This window comes from Chrysemys picta, chromosome 2 (assembly GCF_011386835.1).
Source record: "Chrysemys picta bellii isolate R12L10 chromosome 2, ASM1138683v2, whole genome shotgun sequence".
NCBI lineage: Eukaryota > Metazoa > Chordata > Testudines > Emydidae > Chrysemys > Chrysemys picta.
In genome coordinates, this window is record NC_088792.1 from 46,075,551 (window position 1) to 46,093,095 (window position 17,545).

General features: G+C 38.6%; 1 protein-coding gene across 5 annotated transcripts in view; it reads left to right on the top strand.

Annotated features, from left to right (window-relative positions):
* CDK14 (cyclin dependent kinase 14) overlaps positions 1-17,545 on the top strand; it is a 484,579-nt gene that overhangs the window by 252,570 nt on the left and 214,464 nt on the right. For all 5 annotated transcript variants that reach the window (XM_065583048.1, XM_008169566.4, XM_065583049.1 and 2 more), the window contains one exon: positions 694-817. In XM_065583048.1, coding sequence (XP_065439120.1) covers positions 694-817 — 124 coding nt within the window. The remainder of the gene's footprint in view (positions 1-693; positions 818-17,545) is intronic.

A 17,545-nucleotide genomic window follows, 5' to 3' on the forward strand; every position in this document is an offset into this window, starting at 1 on the left:
CATTTGTAGAGTCTGTTGGACATTTAAAAGGGGCACTGGCAAGGAGTGTCAAATTCAACCTAACTTAAAGACCTTTTAGTGTGTGGAAAATAGTCTCAATTTCAATGAAAACTGTGTTATTGTTTTTTTTAATAAAAAACTCAGCCAACTCCTATAAACCTTTTGGGAGGAAACCCTATCTGCATCATATTTGCAAATCATTTTGGACAACCAGAGATCGTTGTTTATACCCTAATATTTTGTTTGTTTTAGCTCCCCTATCCCATTCCCTGGCCCTGTCTCCCCACTACCCCCCTACACTGTTGTTTCCTATAATTACTACAGATACACATCTGTCTCCAGACTATCACCTAATCACTAAGGCCATATGGATAAATGGAATATAATTACAATTTGGTAGAAACTGAGTGTTCTGCTTGTAAAAGTATTGTTCTTGTGGTGTTTTAAATCAGGTAAATTCAACGTTTGATATGGTGGGGTTTGTGGATTGGAGATGGTTTTCTGCAAAATATATTCCTTATTTTTACATTTGAAACCTTTTAAAAAAAATTGGATCGGGGGGCAATTATACGATGGTGGAGCCATGAGAAATTGTTACCATAAAATACAAATGCCCTGCAGATTGTATAGAAATCTGGCTCATTACATACAAATATTAACAGAGGTCATTTTTTTTGTCCCCCTCTTTTTCAGTTATTTTTATTTCAGTTGCTGCGAGGACTGTCTTACATCCACCAACGTTACATTTTGCACAGGGACCTGAAACCACAGAACCTTCTGATCAGTGACACGGGGGAATTAAAGCTGGCAGACTTTGGTAGGAAAGCAGTTAATTAAAAGTCTATTTTATAATGTTCTGGGAATGGCAGACAGATGGTTTCATTGATTTTTCCTGTTCCTAGACACACCTACTTTATTGCAGATAATTGTAATTTTTTCTCCAGAGCTAAGAAATTGATTATGGTCGACATAATACTTGATTAAAAGGAGTGAGTGGAAAATAAATAAATAAATACTCCAAATCCTACTAGAAAGGGATGATAACACTGAAAGGAGTTCTGTTCTCGTTATCTCCATAACTTAAGATTTAGGATTTAGAAGAGAACCTTTGAAAAGGCCTAAGGACGTACAGGTCATGTCTAGTGGACAATCATTTGTAGTCATGTGTGTAGTCATGGGGACATAAAGATTTGGAAGTAAGATTTAACTTTCATTAAATGACCAATGATTGAATGAGGCTTGAGGAAATAAGAAATCCGTAATGTTCTTCCTGATGATTAGAAGAAACAAGGATTATATGGACTGTTTTCAGTATCCATTGTTGATCCCTTGTCAGGCGACTCTTTGTAAAGCATCTAGGTATAAGACATTGTTCACCCCTTCCTTGTAAGGATGTCCCTTCTCAACACTTCCTTGAAAACCCTCCTTTTCTAGCAGTTATTGTAGCAGTGCCTCTTCCTCTAAAGGATAGTGCCAGTGTGGATGTGGAAAATGATAATGCTTTTCTTGGGGTTTGTCTGCACTTACAGCGGCGCAGCTGCACTTAGTGAAGATGCTACCGTCGCTGCTGGGAGAGCTTCTCCTGTCAGTGTAGGTGCTCCACCTCCACACATAGACACAGCGCTCTCTACACAGGGCTGGCTCCAGCTTTTCTGCTGCCCCAAGCAGCAAAAAAAAAAAGAGCTGCGGCACTTCGGCGGCAGCTCAATCACGCCGCTTCTTCTGCGGCAGTTCAGTGGCGGGTCCTCCCTCTCTTCCTCTTCGGTGGCAGCTTAAAGAGGAAGAGAGGGAATGAGGGACCCGCCACCGAAGACCCGGATGTGCCGCCCCGATACTGGACGGAGTGACGCCCCTTTGAATTGGCCACCCCAAGAACCCGCTTCCTACGCGGATGCCTGGAGCCAGCCCCGTCTCTGCACCATGGGTTATGTTGGTATAACTACATTGCTCAGGGGTATGGATTTTCTATACCCCTGAGTGACGTAGTTATACCAACATAAGTTCCTAGTGTAGACCAAGTCTTGGTGACTTTAAAAAAACACTTTGTTTTATCAAGTGTAAGCTTCCAAATGCTGACAGAGTGCTTGAGGAGTTCCGCATCTTACTCTGGACCAGATTCTCAGCTAAGGAAAATCAGCATAACTCCGTCCATTTCAATGGTACCACATCAGCTTATGCCAGATGAGAATGCGGCCCATCAGCTTCTTGAGGTGCCTTTTTGTTTTTAAAAAAGCCCACTCTATACTCTCGGCTTCCCATTCTATTTACCAAGTGTAGTGAGGGTGCCTTACATGCTAATTGACAATTTCACTAGTAATTTAGTGGTGATTTTGTCTGTAATTAAAGTTACTGTGAGTAACAGCTGTGTGCGCGCTTATGTGCTGGGGAAAGAAATCGAGCTTCATATGATCACAGTTCACATAAATTTGATTAGTCTGTAGATTGTGAAGCAGCTTAAAGAAACACTATCCGAAACCAGTCATGTATAGCCTTGCTCACCATTTTCTGTTGCTATTTTTTAATACTTGGAAGATGCTACAAGATTTGAACAAGAAATGTTTTTTTAAAAGAAAATTCAAAGACTTTTGCTCTCCGGGGTGATATATTGTAGAATAAAATTCCATTTCTTAGAGAAATTCATGAAACATAGGGGGATCATTAGGTATTTATGCTTGCAGTGAAATATACATTAGTGCTCTGATGAAATATATGCAGTTTAAGGTGACTTATTTTCTTGGTTGAAATCGCTCGTTTTGCCATATCTGTTAAATATATAGCGATCCAAGGATGATATGAAAGTAACTTGAGTTATAGTCTTATAAGAATCTAAACACCTCAAGGGTAGAGTTGACAAAATAGCTGATTTATTGGTTCAGTAGCCAAACTGAGAATCAGAAAAAAAAAATTGTTAGTTTTGAACTAAAAAAGAATGATGTTTTGTTTTTCTTCACAAAATGAAAAATCACAAATATATTGTTCTGGCGGAATGAAATTTTCTGAATTTTCAAAAAAAAAATTTTTTTTTTTGGCTAAAACTGTTTACTGAATTTTACTTAAAATCATAAATAGTTTTGATATCTTGAACAATACATTTTTTGGCAAATTTACTACATTTTTTAGACATGACAATAGGAAACCCAGCTGTAGTTTCAAACTTCTGGCTTTCATAGAATATCAGGGTTGGAAGGGACCTCAGGAGGTCATCTAGTCCAACCCCCAGCTCAAAGCAGGACCAATTCCCAACTAAATCATCCCAACCAGGGCTTTGTCAAGTCGGGCCTTAAAAACCTCCAAGGAAGGAGATTCCACCACCTCCCTAGGTAACGCATTCCAGTGCTTCACCACCCTCCTAGTGAAATAGTGTTTCCTAATATCCAACCTAGACCGCCCCCACTGCAACTTGAGACCTTTGCTCCTTGTTCTGTCATCTGCCACCACTGAGAACAGCCGAGCTCCATCCTCTTTGGAACCCCCCTTCAGGTAGTTGAATGAAGCTATCAAATCCCCCCTCAATCTTCTCTTCTGGAGACTAAACAATCCCAGTTCCCTCAGCCTCCCTCATAAGTCATGTGCTCCAGCCGCCTAATCATTTTTGTTGCCCTCTGCTGGACTCTTTCCAATTTTTCCACATCCTTCTTGTAGTGTGGGGCCCAAAACTGGACACAGTACTCCAGATGTACTTTGTAGTTATTACTTTGATTATGAGCTCTGTGGGGCAAGGACTGCCTTTCACATATCTGATGTCTGATGTCATGGTTTGCACAGAGTAGAAGAGTAGATGAGACATTCCTTGTTTTCACTATGTTACCAGCCTTCACCCCCCCAGGTAAGGAAATGCCCAAATTACATATTTCTGGTGAGATCCTGGCCCCAGTGCAGTCCACAGCAAAACTTCCATTGATTTCAGTGGGGCCAGCGTTTCACCTCTTTGTGTTGACAAGAAATCTAGGCTCGCTTGTAAGGCTTGAATACAGTGTTACTTTGAAAGCGCACAGTCCATAAATGAAGAACAGGTAGCGATAGTACACATAAAAGAAAAAGCCCTTACAATATTCAGTGCCCATATTTCTGTTGCAGTATGATGGTGTCAGGGAGAATTTTTAATCCCTTATGTTTGTCTTGATTAACCAAAAAAATCTATGGAATCCTCTATAACTGACAAACTGAGAGAAGATTTTTTTTTTTTGAGTTATTTTTTCCCTCATGGCTCATGACCTTGTGAAATGGAAAACCAGACGGGTTAAATTTCCTTCCAGAAAATCAAGATGAAAAATTAAAAACTATGAGGTAAAGAGCTGGAGGGTTATGACCCCTTTCACTGACGGCATGGGAAATGAGAAGACAAATATCCCTCTCTTTTTATAATACGATGCAATTATACAAAATAAATGACACTCTTCTACCAAAGACATAAAATGAAACCTTTTTGCTGTTGGAGCTCTAGCTCCCGCAGGCTACTTCTTCTCTAGAAGGTTCTTGGGAGGGAAATTTGTGTAAATTATATTTGGGATTAATGACAGTACATTAGGGTGCCTCTCTCTCTCTCTTTTTTTTTAATAAAGATTGAAGAGAAGCTGAGGAGAAATGAGCTTGTGTCAGAGACAGGATTGACTTTGCCACTGCAATAAATATAAAATCTTAGACTAACGGCCTTTCAGTCCCAGAAGAGAAGACCTTCAGAGTTTGGTTTCATAAGTTTACAAAAATCAACAGTGCAGCCCTAGTTTTTAATTCAGTCTCAGTTTTCTGTTATTCCCTCAGCCTAAGATATCAAATACTCAGAAGTTGGCTTTGGTAGATCATTGTTCTTGGATAAACATGCTGAAGGAAAAGCACTCCTGCTTGCTAGTGCATCACATTGCAGCGGAGATGGAATCTTTGAGTAACTATAGGCACAACCCCTTTTTTTTTAAACTGTGTAGAGAGTTCCCAGATGTTGATACTCTTATGTGTGTGTCATTCTTCAAAGCAAAGAAGTAACCAAAGGAGGTTTGCTTTTTTATTGTGCCTAGTGAAAGAGCATTTATGAGAAGAGAGACCCAGCAATCAAAGGAAAAGGGAGAACAGACCACAGACTGTATCAAATTAAAAATTGATAAAGTATAAAAAATTGCTTTCATGACATTGTATGAGGTGGAAGAATATGTCTAGAATAATTGTTGCTACACAAAAGTAGACAAGAAGAAAACTCCACTTTTTCTTTCTATTCTATATCTAATGTAAATTCTAGGGAAAATTAAAATATGCTAGGAGTTTTCCCTGTGAAATGATTAAATAAGAGCAAGAATTAATTTTGATCTCGTGTGTGAATTTGATTTAAAGTTTTTTTTTCCCCCAAACTGTCCTCTAAGTAGAAGCAAGGTGCTAAACCTTTAATGAATAGAGTTATTTTCAATTACAAATTGAAAAGAATACAGTCATTTGTTTTAAGCTACCCACCATACAAAGAAGTCAAACTTCCTGGCTAATTTCCTTTGGCCTCAGTTCACAATTTTTTCACTCAGCTATTTGTATATCTTAAGCCTCCTGTATTTGCAGATACGTTTGTTTAGCCTTTATACAGGATTGCTTTTGGTATGTTGAAAAACTGATCAGTTTTGTTTGGTGATGTCATTCTGCAGACTTTTTGAAAGCTGCAATATTTCTCAGAATAAACATATTTATCTTAACTATAGACCGTGTCAAATGATTGTGCAATATCTCATAGAAGCACATACTAGAAGATATAACCCTAAAAATGGCATACTTTCCCCTCCAGAAGTACATATGATCAGATTTTTCGCCTAGTCAGTAAGTGCATGATTTATATTGTTCATTATATGGACACTTTATGAAACCCTTCACTTTTGCTGTATATTAGAGCAACATAACAATAATGATATCATTTCAGTTACCATTAAGTTTCACATTAATATAGGAAAGTGTCTCCTCATAGACTTTCACTAGAAAACAGTGCTTCAAAGACTTTCGAAGGAAATAAGGACTGAAGTATTGCAGACAATTTCTTGTTCAATTTTCATGTAGAAGACATAGGGTGGGTTTTTCAAAAGTGCTCAGCATTGGGCAAACACTCCCTCTGAATTGACTTTAATGGGGGGAGAATTAGGCAATTCTGAGCACTTTGGAAAATCTGATTCCTAGATTTCAAGTGACTAATTCAGCTAATCTATTCTATCAAGGTTTTCCTACCATGCCTATTACCATAGTATCTGCTGACCAGCTGATTAGAGCCCTACTAGTTTCATATTTTATGTTTGGTCCTACTCTGTCAGCTAGAAAGCAAAGATCCAGATGAGGGGTTGGGGTATTACAGGGAAAATGAGTGTTCTGTAACCTTAAACCAAATCACATCTGTGCCAGTTACATACTGACTTAAATTACAGTATACAGAGCTCTCAATTTTTAAAAGCTATTATTTACTAATGGTGTTATAAGTGTAAAAGTGGTTAAAATGAGGAAAGAATCTGTACCAGTATGCCCCAAAATATGTAATAATGTAAAACTGCCCAATGAAAAATTAAAAGCATGCACAGAGCCTTTGAGAATAGGCACGCTGCCCTCAGCTGTCAGTGTATTGAAAATCCCATCCAGCATGGGTGTAGAAAACAGTGAAAGTGTAGCTTTAGCTTGGACTCATATAACTTTATCAATTTGTGTGGTTGTGAGAGAAATTAGCCAAAATATTAGTGGGGCTGTTGTCCTACTATACCAATAGATTGATATATCTATGCCACCAGGAATTCAATTTCACGTGTTTGCTGGCTGATGAAGCTTCCCTGGGACCAGCTTTCCCGGCTGTCTTTTTCCTTTTAGACATGCAGCGCCAGGGAACAGCAATTACTTGTGCTGATAGGATTCTGATGAAGAGACCTACAGATGAGAGAAGTTGGAGGCTCCTGAAGCGTGGGCTGTATTTTGGATTGTGCAATTACTGTAGAGTACAGATGCCTGCTGTGTAGTCATTGCTTGTAATTGACACTTCATTCTCTTTAGTATGTACACTGACTTTTACAAGTTATTTTAGGCCCTGGCTGCAGGCACAACAGCTGATTATTATTATTTTTGTCTGCGAGATAGTGTGTGGCTATGAACATCTAAGCATTTGAGAAAGAGGGACTGTAAAATATAAATACAAAATACAATATTGAAATAGGAAAAACAGACCTGAACAATAAAATATTGCCAGCTTTATTGTAATTGTCAAAGATAGAGAAATATCTAGTGCTGCGGATTTTTGAGATTACATATTAAAGGGAGATTTTGTTTAAAGTTGCATGCTCTTCTCTTACATTTGAAATATCACAGTTAGAAATGTCAGCTTTGAACAGTCCTCTTGGGAGGTCCGAGCTATGTGTGATTACTCCAAAGAATATGAGTATTGGTGGTCAGAAACTCAGTAATTGTCCCTGAAGTTCTTGGGACTGATCATTGTCTTCTGTGGGAGTGGATTTTGGAGAAAAAAATCTGCACAAGGAGATCTTCATGGAAATTTTCCTGAATTCTTCATTGGGAGGTGAAATTTCCCCAGAAATTTTTCACTCAAACCCTTTGGGTCTCTCAGGGTCTGTGAAGATGTATGGGAACCTGTAGGAGGCCTGGGTCATCTGCATGGAGGAGATCCTGTTTTAAGTTTTCAGGGGTTTATTAATGATCAATAAAAGAAAAGTTTTCAAATAAATATGATTAAACCTTGAGAACGTCTTTAAAGACATAGAGGTTGATTAATAATAGATAGCATGAGCTAAAAGGTTTGGGGGTTGTGAGAGTTATACTCAATGGAGAAGCAGTTTAAAATCTGGATGCTGTACATAGACTAAGAACGTTTCTGTGACTTTTCATAGAGATTTTTATTGTGGAGAGCATGTGCTTGGAAATGTCACAAGGGACCAGAGTAGTACCATCTAGTTTACTGTTAAAATGAGAAGCTATGTTATTTAACCTAAGAAAATAGTTTTTTTCTTCTCAATAAACATTCCCAGAAGGAATTAGTCTTTATAGGAAATTGTATATGATCCCCAGATAATGGATTCTGTAAATGTGCATAGACACCATACGCTGTTATGCTTTACTGTGTCAATGGCCCACAGAGTATCAGTTCTTTAAGATATTGATACAAGAGATCATCCTGGTGCCCAAGAACCTGTTACATTTGGTGGTCGACGATATAGAGACAATAAGGTTGTTTTGCTGAGTTCCACTGAGTGTGTGTAATAGCTTTAATGTCTCCAAAGGATTGCTTATGATCTCTGTGCTTAGAATTATGACAACTGAGGGTTCTTCTCTCCCCCTGTTATGTTTCTTCAACAATATTTCACTCCTCCTCTTTGCATCTATCATAATTCCTTTGGAAGAATAAGTATTGTCAGGCTCTATTGACAACCTACGTGTTGTGTTGAATTTTTGTTGTTAGATGATGATGATGATTGGGTGGGGGAGGAAGGACAACATATGCATGAATTATAGTGCCTCTTTCTCCCCATTGTGGGTTATTACAGGACAGGGAGTGGAAGCTGAGGTGTTCAATGTCTGTTTTGCTTCAGTCTTCGCTACAGAGGTAAATTGTGACTGGATATTTAACACAGTTAATATTAACAAGAGGGAAGAAACACAAGCCAAAGTAGGAAAAACAGGGTAAGGAATATTTAAATAAATTAGATGTATTCAAGTCGTCCGGGCCTGATGCAGTTCCCCCCAGGGTTCTTAAGGAACTAGCTGAAGCAATCTCAGAAACATTAGTGATTTATCTTTGAGAGCTCATGGAGGATGGGTGAGGTCCCAGAGTACTGAGAGAGAGCAAACATAGTACCTGTTTTTAAAAAGGAGAACAAAGAGGACTTGAGAAATTATAGCCCAGTCAGCCGAACTTTGATACCTGGAAAGATACTGGAAAAAATTATTAACCAATCAATTTATAAGCACCTAGAGGTTATAAGTAATAGTCAACATGGATTTGTTAGATCATGTCAATCCTAATTTCCTTCTTTGACAGGGTTACTGGCCTAGTGGATAGGGGGAAGTGGTAGATGTGATATTTCTTAATTTTAGTAAGGCTTTTGACACAGTCCCAACATGACATTCTTATAAGCAAAACTGGGGAAATGTGGTGTAGGTGAAATTACTATAAGGTGGGTACAAAACTGGTTGAAAGACTGTACTCAAAGAGTAGTTATCAATGATTCGCTGTCAACTGGGAGAGCATACAAGTGGGGCCCTACAGGGATCAGTCCTAAATCCAGTACTTTTCAGCATTCTCAATAGTGACTTGGATAATGGAGTGGAGAGTATGGTTATAAAATGTGTGGGTGACACCAAACTGGGAGGGGTTGTAAGCACTTCGGAGGACAGAATCAGAATTCAAAATGACCTCGATAACTTGGAGAATTGGTCTGAAATCAACAAGATGAAATTTACTAAAGGCAAGTGCAAAATACTACACTTTGGAAGGAAAAATCAAACGCATAACTACAAAATGGGGAGTAACTGGCTAGGTGGCAGTACTGCTGAAAAGGAGGTGGGGGTTATAGTGGATCACAAATTAAATATGAATCAACAATGTGATGCAGTTGTGAAAAAAGACTAATATCGTTCTGGTGTGTGTTACTAGATGCCTTATATAAGGCATGGGTGGTAACTGTCCCACTCTACTCTGCATCAGTGAGGCCTCGGCTGGAGTATAGAATCCAGTTCTGGGTGTCACACTTTAAGAAAGATGTGGACAAATTGGAGAGAGTCCAGAGAACAACAACAAAATGAAAGGTTTCAGAGTAGCAGCCGTGTTAGTCTGTATCCGCAAAAAGAAGAACAGGAGTACTTGTGGCACCTTAGAGACTAACAAATTTATTAGAGCATAAGCTTTCGTGGACTATATGCATCCGAAGAAGTGGGCTGTAGTCCACGAAAGCTTATGCTCTAATAAATTTGTTAGTCTCTAAGGTGCCACAAGTACTCCTGTTCTTCTTTTAACAAAATGAAAGTTTCAGAAAAGGAAAGAAACTGGACATGTTGAGTCAAGAGAAAAAGAAAACTGAGGGGGGAGACCTGATAAGTCTTCAGATATGTTAAGGGTTGTTACAAAAAGAGGACGGTGATCAATTGTTCTCCATGTTCACTGAAGGTAGGACAAGAAGTAATCGGCTTAATGTATATCAAGGGAGATTTTGATTAGATATTAGGAAAAACTTTCCAACTATAGGGTAGTTAAGCACTGGAATAGGCTTCCAAGAGAGGTTGTGGAATCACCATCATTGGAGGTTTTTAAGAACAGGTTGAAGAAACACATGTTAGGGATGGTCTATGTACACTTGGTCCTGCCTCAGTGTAGGGGGCTGGACTTAGTGCAGACTTCTCAAGGTCCCCTCCAGCCCTACATTTCTGTGATTCTATGGCCTCTTGTGCACTGCAAAAAGTTAGTGAGAATTCCCCATTCTCTAGAACCAGCTGGGGAATAAGGAGGCCACAGTTGAGGAACCAACTTGGTTAATAGGACCCCAAACCCCAGTGTCTTGTGGGGTGGGAGTGAACTTGCTGGCAGTAAAGGCTGTGCAGGTAGAGGGCCAGGGAGGCTTGGACAGGTTGGCATGCTGGTCAGATACTTTTCCAGGGCAACAGAGCAGTGAGGAAAATGCTTTTTTATCCTCTGATTTGGGCAGACTTGGGCTGAGATTACTGCTGGGGAGTGGCTTCTTTCCCCAGGATATTCTTTCTGGTGTTTTTCAGCATCTACATATAACCACTAGGTGAACTGGTCAGATGACATGGACTCAAGTGATAGCAAGATGCAATTTACAAACAGCTCTACCTTTCCTTCACTATATATAATCACACCACTAACACCAAGGTGGCCCAATGCTTGTGTTACTGTGGTTCAAAACCCAAAGCTCTTGGTAACTATTGCTCTTGGTGAGGTGGTGGCGGGAAATAAATCAGTGGAAACATGGCTGTCCAACTGATAAGTGGGTGGCACAAACAGTACAATACAAGAGTGCGTTCACTTAAAGCTGCACTTTATTTTAGTCTCAAGCACTTACACATAATCAATAATTACCGAAGTCTGGAGCAGTCTTTGAGTGGTACGATGACAGCCGTCCGATTGGCCCGTCTTTCAGCTGCTGTTGGGGCTCCTATTATGTGTCCCTGAAGTGTCTCTGCTTATTTATTGGGTTAGAGTAACAATAATCTGTCAATTAAAAAAAACTTGTCAACCAAACAACTTCAAAGTTTAAGCAAGAGGTCTCCTGAAACCATTAATTAGACAGATGTGTTTTTGCAGAGTCCTCGTGCCTTGAGGGCCCTAATAAACACATCCCAAAGGGCAGATATAGATAAGCTTCCTGTTTTTCCAAAACATATACCTCATCAATTTCAACAGAGATCTTATCAGGAAGGACACAGGGTCGGCTCCGCCTTCAACCCCCTCGCCTCCTGACTTCTTGCTTAGGTGTGCTAAGGCTGTTGCAGAGGCCTGCTAAGACCTACTGATTTAGTTGCTTTTGGCCATAAGCATGATAATCAATATTCCAATTATCAGTAATGTTCCAGGCATTTTGTTGGTCTGCCAAAATGACCCTGTGCACTTGGATGAGATCAGCTTATGGATAAAGAACAGCTGACTGAAGCTGAACCAGAGCAGAGGTGATGCTGGGTGTTCATAGGAAAGTATTTTGAGGAGTTTGCAGCCACGGTGCGGTCTTTGACTGAAGGTTCATATCTACAATTGGTCAGTTCAGTCCATAGTCTGAATGTACTTTTGGGTTCTTCACAGACACTGAGCTCTGACATCACAATGGTGCGAGTGATGCTTTCTACTATCTCTGGTTGGCTTGGAGACTGTCCCATCCTAGTGGGTAAAGACCTGGTCTCACTTATCATGCCTTTGTCACCTCTAGGCTGGACTACAGCAATGCAGCATACCTCAGAATGAAACCTTCAGTACTTAGTAAACTCAAACTGATACAAAATACTGCAGTGCATCTCCTCAGCGACAGAGGCTTCATGATCACATCACACCTACCTCCACTCTCTACACTGGTTACCATAGAATTTCAAATCATGTTTAAAGTCTTAGTCCTTATCTTCAAAGTGCTTCATGGCCTGGGCTCAGGATACCTAAAAGACAGTTTACAGCTCCAAGATGAAGACTGTGGTTGACAGCACTCCCTAGCACAGTGGAACTCTCAACAATAATAGTTAAGTTCATCCGTGTGGGAGACAGAACCTTCTCGGGGGTGGAATGAACTCTCCCAGAAACTAAGGGCTATCACAAATCTCACTACTTTCTGCTGCAGGTGCAAGGATGATTTCTTTGTCCTTTCCTTTTCCAATATAAGCATATAGCAACATGTGTATATATAAAATAAAAAAATCGAACTAAAACAAGACATTCCACTCCACACACTTCTTGCTTTGGGCAGAGGATGAGAGAACAAACAACATGTGACAGACGTGTAGTCACATTGCTTAATGCATTATTGGAAGGTGCTCAGATACTAGGGTGATGAGCGCAATATAAAATAGTACGTAGAACAGAATAGAGTTGGCAGCGTATGCTTGCCATACTGCCCACAAGAGACGTGGTGGAAAAGGAGAAAAGACAGGAGTGTATGGGTGGTATCAAAGTTTCCAATGACTAGCGCATATACTATTGTCAGTGCCACGGGAGGGTCTGATATCCTGCCATGATGTCAGACATTGTCCATTGAGGCCTGTCTGACCCATAATGTGTGCGGTAATTGGGGGCTGAGGAGGGCAGCGGAGGGAAAGGGGGTGGATGTGATGGAGTTGTTGTTAGTCCAATATCTTTGCTGACACCTCTTATTCTAATCGGTCTAGCTTATGTGATTGCCATAGTAAACCTCAGTCTTAATCATTTCTTAGACCTGGTAGTGATATTGATCTTTCAAGCAGGCTTACGAAAACTGCCATTGTGACTTTAGATGCTGAAAGAGCATCTGACAGACTCAAGTGGGGATTCATGTTAGTTCTATGGCATGGAATTGGAATTGGAAAATACTTTACTAACTGGATACAAAGTCTTTGTGGAAACCCTGAGGCTGTATTTTGCTCAGCTAAGGTCATATCTGTTAATGCCTTTCCCTTCAACAGAGTACAAGACAAAACTGCTAACCAAGTTAGCCATTGTGTTACATTTTTGACAGTTTGCACTGACCGCTTTTTGAAGGTGTTGAAATTAAACTTTTCAGAAAATTCCCCTCTGCTGATATAAGTAATGCACACTTCATAATGTACTTCTTTTACCATAGGTAAACTCAGCGTGATTCTTAGCCTGAACAAGGTTACTCACTTACAAGTAAAATACAGCCACCTCAGTGGTGCACTGTGGCAGCCAATCTATGCCAATAAGTAGCTAGAGATGGGAATGACTCACCAAATATGTCTCTAATTAAAAGTATATGGGGGAAATGTAGAGCCCAATCCAACTCCATTGATTTTTAGTTGGACTAGTGTTGAACCTTTAGGTAGGAGAAATGTACTATAATTATCTAGTTGGTATTTGATCAGGATACCCTTTCACATGCAAAAAATGATCTTTTAATTACTTGGATTTAGGTTTGATCCAAACTACAGCACCTTTGCCCTAGGTCAGCAGTAATTACCTACAGAATGACCAACACCACTTTCTTCAGAGCCTGACGTTGACCAGGTCCAAGATCCTTCCTAGTTTGAGAGCTCAAGAAATTGCAGAGTGAAGTGTACAATATCCCTTGTTATAAGACAGGCCTATCCATCGCATTGAACTGTGAGAGTATTTAAAATATTGTACCTTCTTTCTTAAGTTTCTTAAAATTCAGCATTGGGTGCTTCTGGTATGGTTACGGTGACAAAATACCACATGCACCTAGTAAGACAAGAAGCCAGTAAAGGATTTAAGGAAGAGTGAAGTGCTCAGACCAGTGGGAGAAGAATTATAACTAAAGCAGTGGCATTTTGGGGAAGCTAGAAGTAAGGTTTTATTAGTCGGTAAAATTACACCCCAAACATAATGAAACAGCTTAAAAATAAAAACAAAACACAGAGAAATATCTTAATGTACTTTTTTCCCATCCCTCTTGAAATGTTCTTCTGTTTTTAAAAATTTAATTTATAGCCTGTTTTTTCAAAGGTGCTGAGCACCTGCAACTCCCATTAACTTCAGTGAGAGCAGTGGTTGCTCAGCTCCTTTGAAAAGTGGGTCATTAATGTCGATCTCTTCAGTGATATAATTTGCCTCTGGCCTGAAAAATGTCAAACTGGTCCCACCAATGAGCTCATGTACTTAGTATCCTAGGGGCCTGGAAATAAAGCTTTTGAATCAAGGTCTCTTGTTTGACTTCCATGATGCTCTCAACTCCTTGTCATCCTGCTGTGATTAAGTTTTTGTTTAATGAGCCTTTATTTAAATGAGCCTTTAACAAAACACTGTATTATATAACAGACAATTTATGCAACAATTTAAAATTATACAGTGAATAAAATGAAATGCATTAATAATTATGCAGATTTGTTATGCAGAAAAATACATAAACTACATGGAAATTAAAGAATATATTAAAGGGAAAATAGTATGGATTAAAGAAAAAAGTTTAATAATGAAAACAAAGATATTGAGGTGCAAGGGGAAAGATTATTAACAGGAAATGATTAAATAGAATATACTTATGTTAGATCTATTTAATATGAAATAATTACATATTTCTGACTGAATTTTTAAAAAAGAGTGAATTAAAAATGCAGTCAATAACCTATTATATTTTTCTTTAAGATTTAAAACAAAACTTTTAATTTAATTTAAAAGTGTTTTCACAACTTTACATAGGTAATTATTTAATGTATATAGTATTTAATGAGTTTTTTAAATGTTCATTGTTACTGAAGGATACAATCTCCTCTTGATATGTTAGGGTTTATTGTACATGCACAACTCTCCTATTAATGCAAATACGAGCAATTCATGAAGATCTACCTGCATTAAGGTGAGAATATTCTGTTTCCTCTGCAGCAGTTGGCCTTCTGAATACCCAAAAGATGTCGGGAACCATTTATAATAGTAATACTTAGCACTTACCTAGTGATTTGAATTTTCAGTGTTGTATAAACATTAACCCCACATCACCCTTAATGTATGTTAGAAATAGGGAAACTATGATACAAAGGTTAAGTGAAAGGGTATCCATATTAAGAGCTGGGATTAGAACTTGACAGTTCTTGGTTCCCTGAGATCTGCAGACAGCACTTTTCTCTATTAGCAGGTTCTTACTTTCTGTATTGAGAGAAAAAAAAACATTAATTGAATCAGTCTTGCTTTAGAGCAGACAAAAAAAAATGAGGTTTTAAGGTTCCTGGAGAGATTTATGTATTTAAGGACATTTCCAGAGATTTAATGGGTTCTATAATAGCTTTGGCTCCATCTATAACAATACCCAGACCATGTGTTAATGAACATTTTCATTTACTGTATTTCTAATCCTCCCCTAAAGTCTGTGTATTTCTAAGAACCTGATTTATTTAGCTGTTGAGTTAGGTGGTCTGTAATGAGGGAAAAGGGTAGAACAAATTTAAATGATTGCTGTTGAGCGTGAAAGCTGCAACAACAATGCAATATCATGCATCACAAGGCAAAATAAAGTTTTAAAACAGTACTGTCCATAATCAATAGCACTTGCATTTACAGCACAGGTAGAGTTTTACATGGATAACTGCATTATTCAGGGGGAGAGGAACTTTATGCTAAATTGAAGGTTTTCTGGAGGGTACACCTTGGACCAGATTCTCAGCTGTTACAAATCAAAGTTGTTAGTCTGAAGTTGATGTAACAACAACACGATTTTACCCCAGTTGGGGCTTTGGCCCCATCTATCCATTTGCCAGCTGCAGTAGTTACTTTTTTTGTGACCATGAAGATGCTCTCTCTTTTTGTGAAGAATTTTAGAACTATAAATAGCGTATTTTTCCTTAGTCTCTAACTTTTGTTACAATACTGTTAAATTAGACTTTGCTGGTGTGGGTAGGTTTGATTATGGAAGCCAATACTGAATAAGAGGAACTAGAACAGAACAACTTTGGGGTGTTATTTATACTGACAATGTTGATGTAGTAAAGATGCTTAAGTCATCTATTAAGGAAGCTGAAAATGTGCTGCAGCTGCTAAACTATCTGTAGACCTCAAAGAAAAAGACAGTTGCCCACTCTAGCACAAGTCTGAGCTTATATTTTTTATGACAGCTCTTTAAAACTATGGCAGTTCTCTGCCCAGGCTGTCTTGTAATACTCTTGAACGTTACAAATCTTGCCATATAGGTTGTCTACTCTAGATAACATGTGAGGATAAATAAATTGTCAGATTGTGACTTTTAAGCTTGAACTATTCAAAATGCATTCATCCATGTAAATCTTCCTTGAGACTCTGTTTGCTGTCACTGCTTCTACATACCTTTTTAGGTTATTATTTTAACCAACCATTGACGCACGAATTTTGACATACAGTTATGTTAATTTGTTTTGCAAAACTCCATAAGTGTGCAGAGCTTTAGGTGCTTAAATAAGTAATAGTTTAAATAAAGTTTTGAACGTTCAAAATTTTATATTGAAGTGGCCCTCAATATTTGTTTGTTTTGGCATGTTGAGCTTACTAGTCTGAGTGTTTTGGTTGCTACTATACTAAATTTGTCAGAGGTGGGTTCTCCCAGTGACCTACTGGAGTTATTGCTTCAAGAAATGACAGTTCAGTAGGTGAAAGGTGGCTTGCTTTCAGTGGTAATAGATCTTCAACTCAGCATGGGCGCCAAATTCAGTTCTAATGGAAGTCTATGCATCTCCTTAGATTTCATTGGCACCGCATCTACTTAAAACACGGCTAAATTTGGATCTGTGTCTTTAAGTGTTCGTTGCCCAGAAGATTCTACTGTGGTCCATTCAGAATTTTCATATCACTTCATTGCACATAGGTACTGTAGAGGGAGGTTTGATTCTTAACAGTGGATTTCCAGGTATTTATTGGTGTAAGGCACAATCTTAATATTCTTCTAGTATAATTATTTTATATCAAAAGTCCTCTCTTCATTTATTTTCTATGATAGAAGTTTCTGTTGCAGAACTGTATTATGATCTGATTGGATAGCTCTGAAGGAATATGGATACATGATTACTGGTGTAAAGCCAAATAATACTCAAGGTCTGTACATATAGGAATGTAAACTTTCACATAAAACTTTGCCTTCAAGTTGTATGATTTAACTAATTTAGGATGACCTACATTAACTGGATTTTGAGGAAGAATTCACTTGAGCAGGTGGATCTGAGGACTCAGGAGGTTCCTCTCACATTGTGTCATTCTCAAGAAGCAATGTATTGGTACATTTGCCATTTTTGCTCTTTAAAGCAAAACAAAAAAAATGTTTAAAATGTCTGTAATGGTATACATATTAAAGTTAAGTCATGTGCAGTAATTGTCATTCTTAGATGTGTTCGGCAAGCCTACAAAAGAAAGCAGGGACATGTAGAATTAAGTGCTGAATTTGAGAATTACAGTGGTGTAGTTCCATTGTCTTTC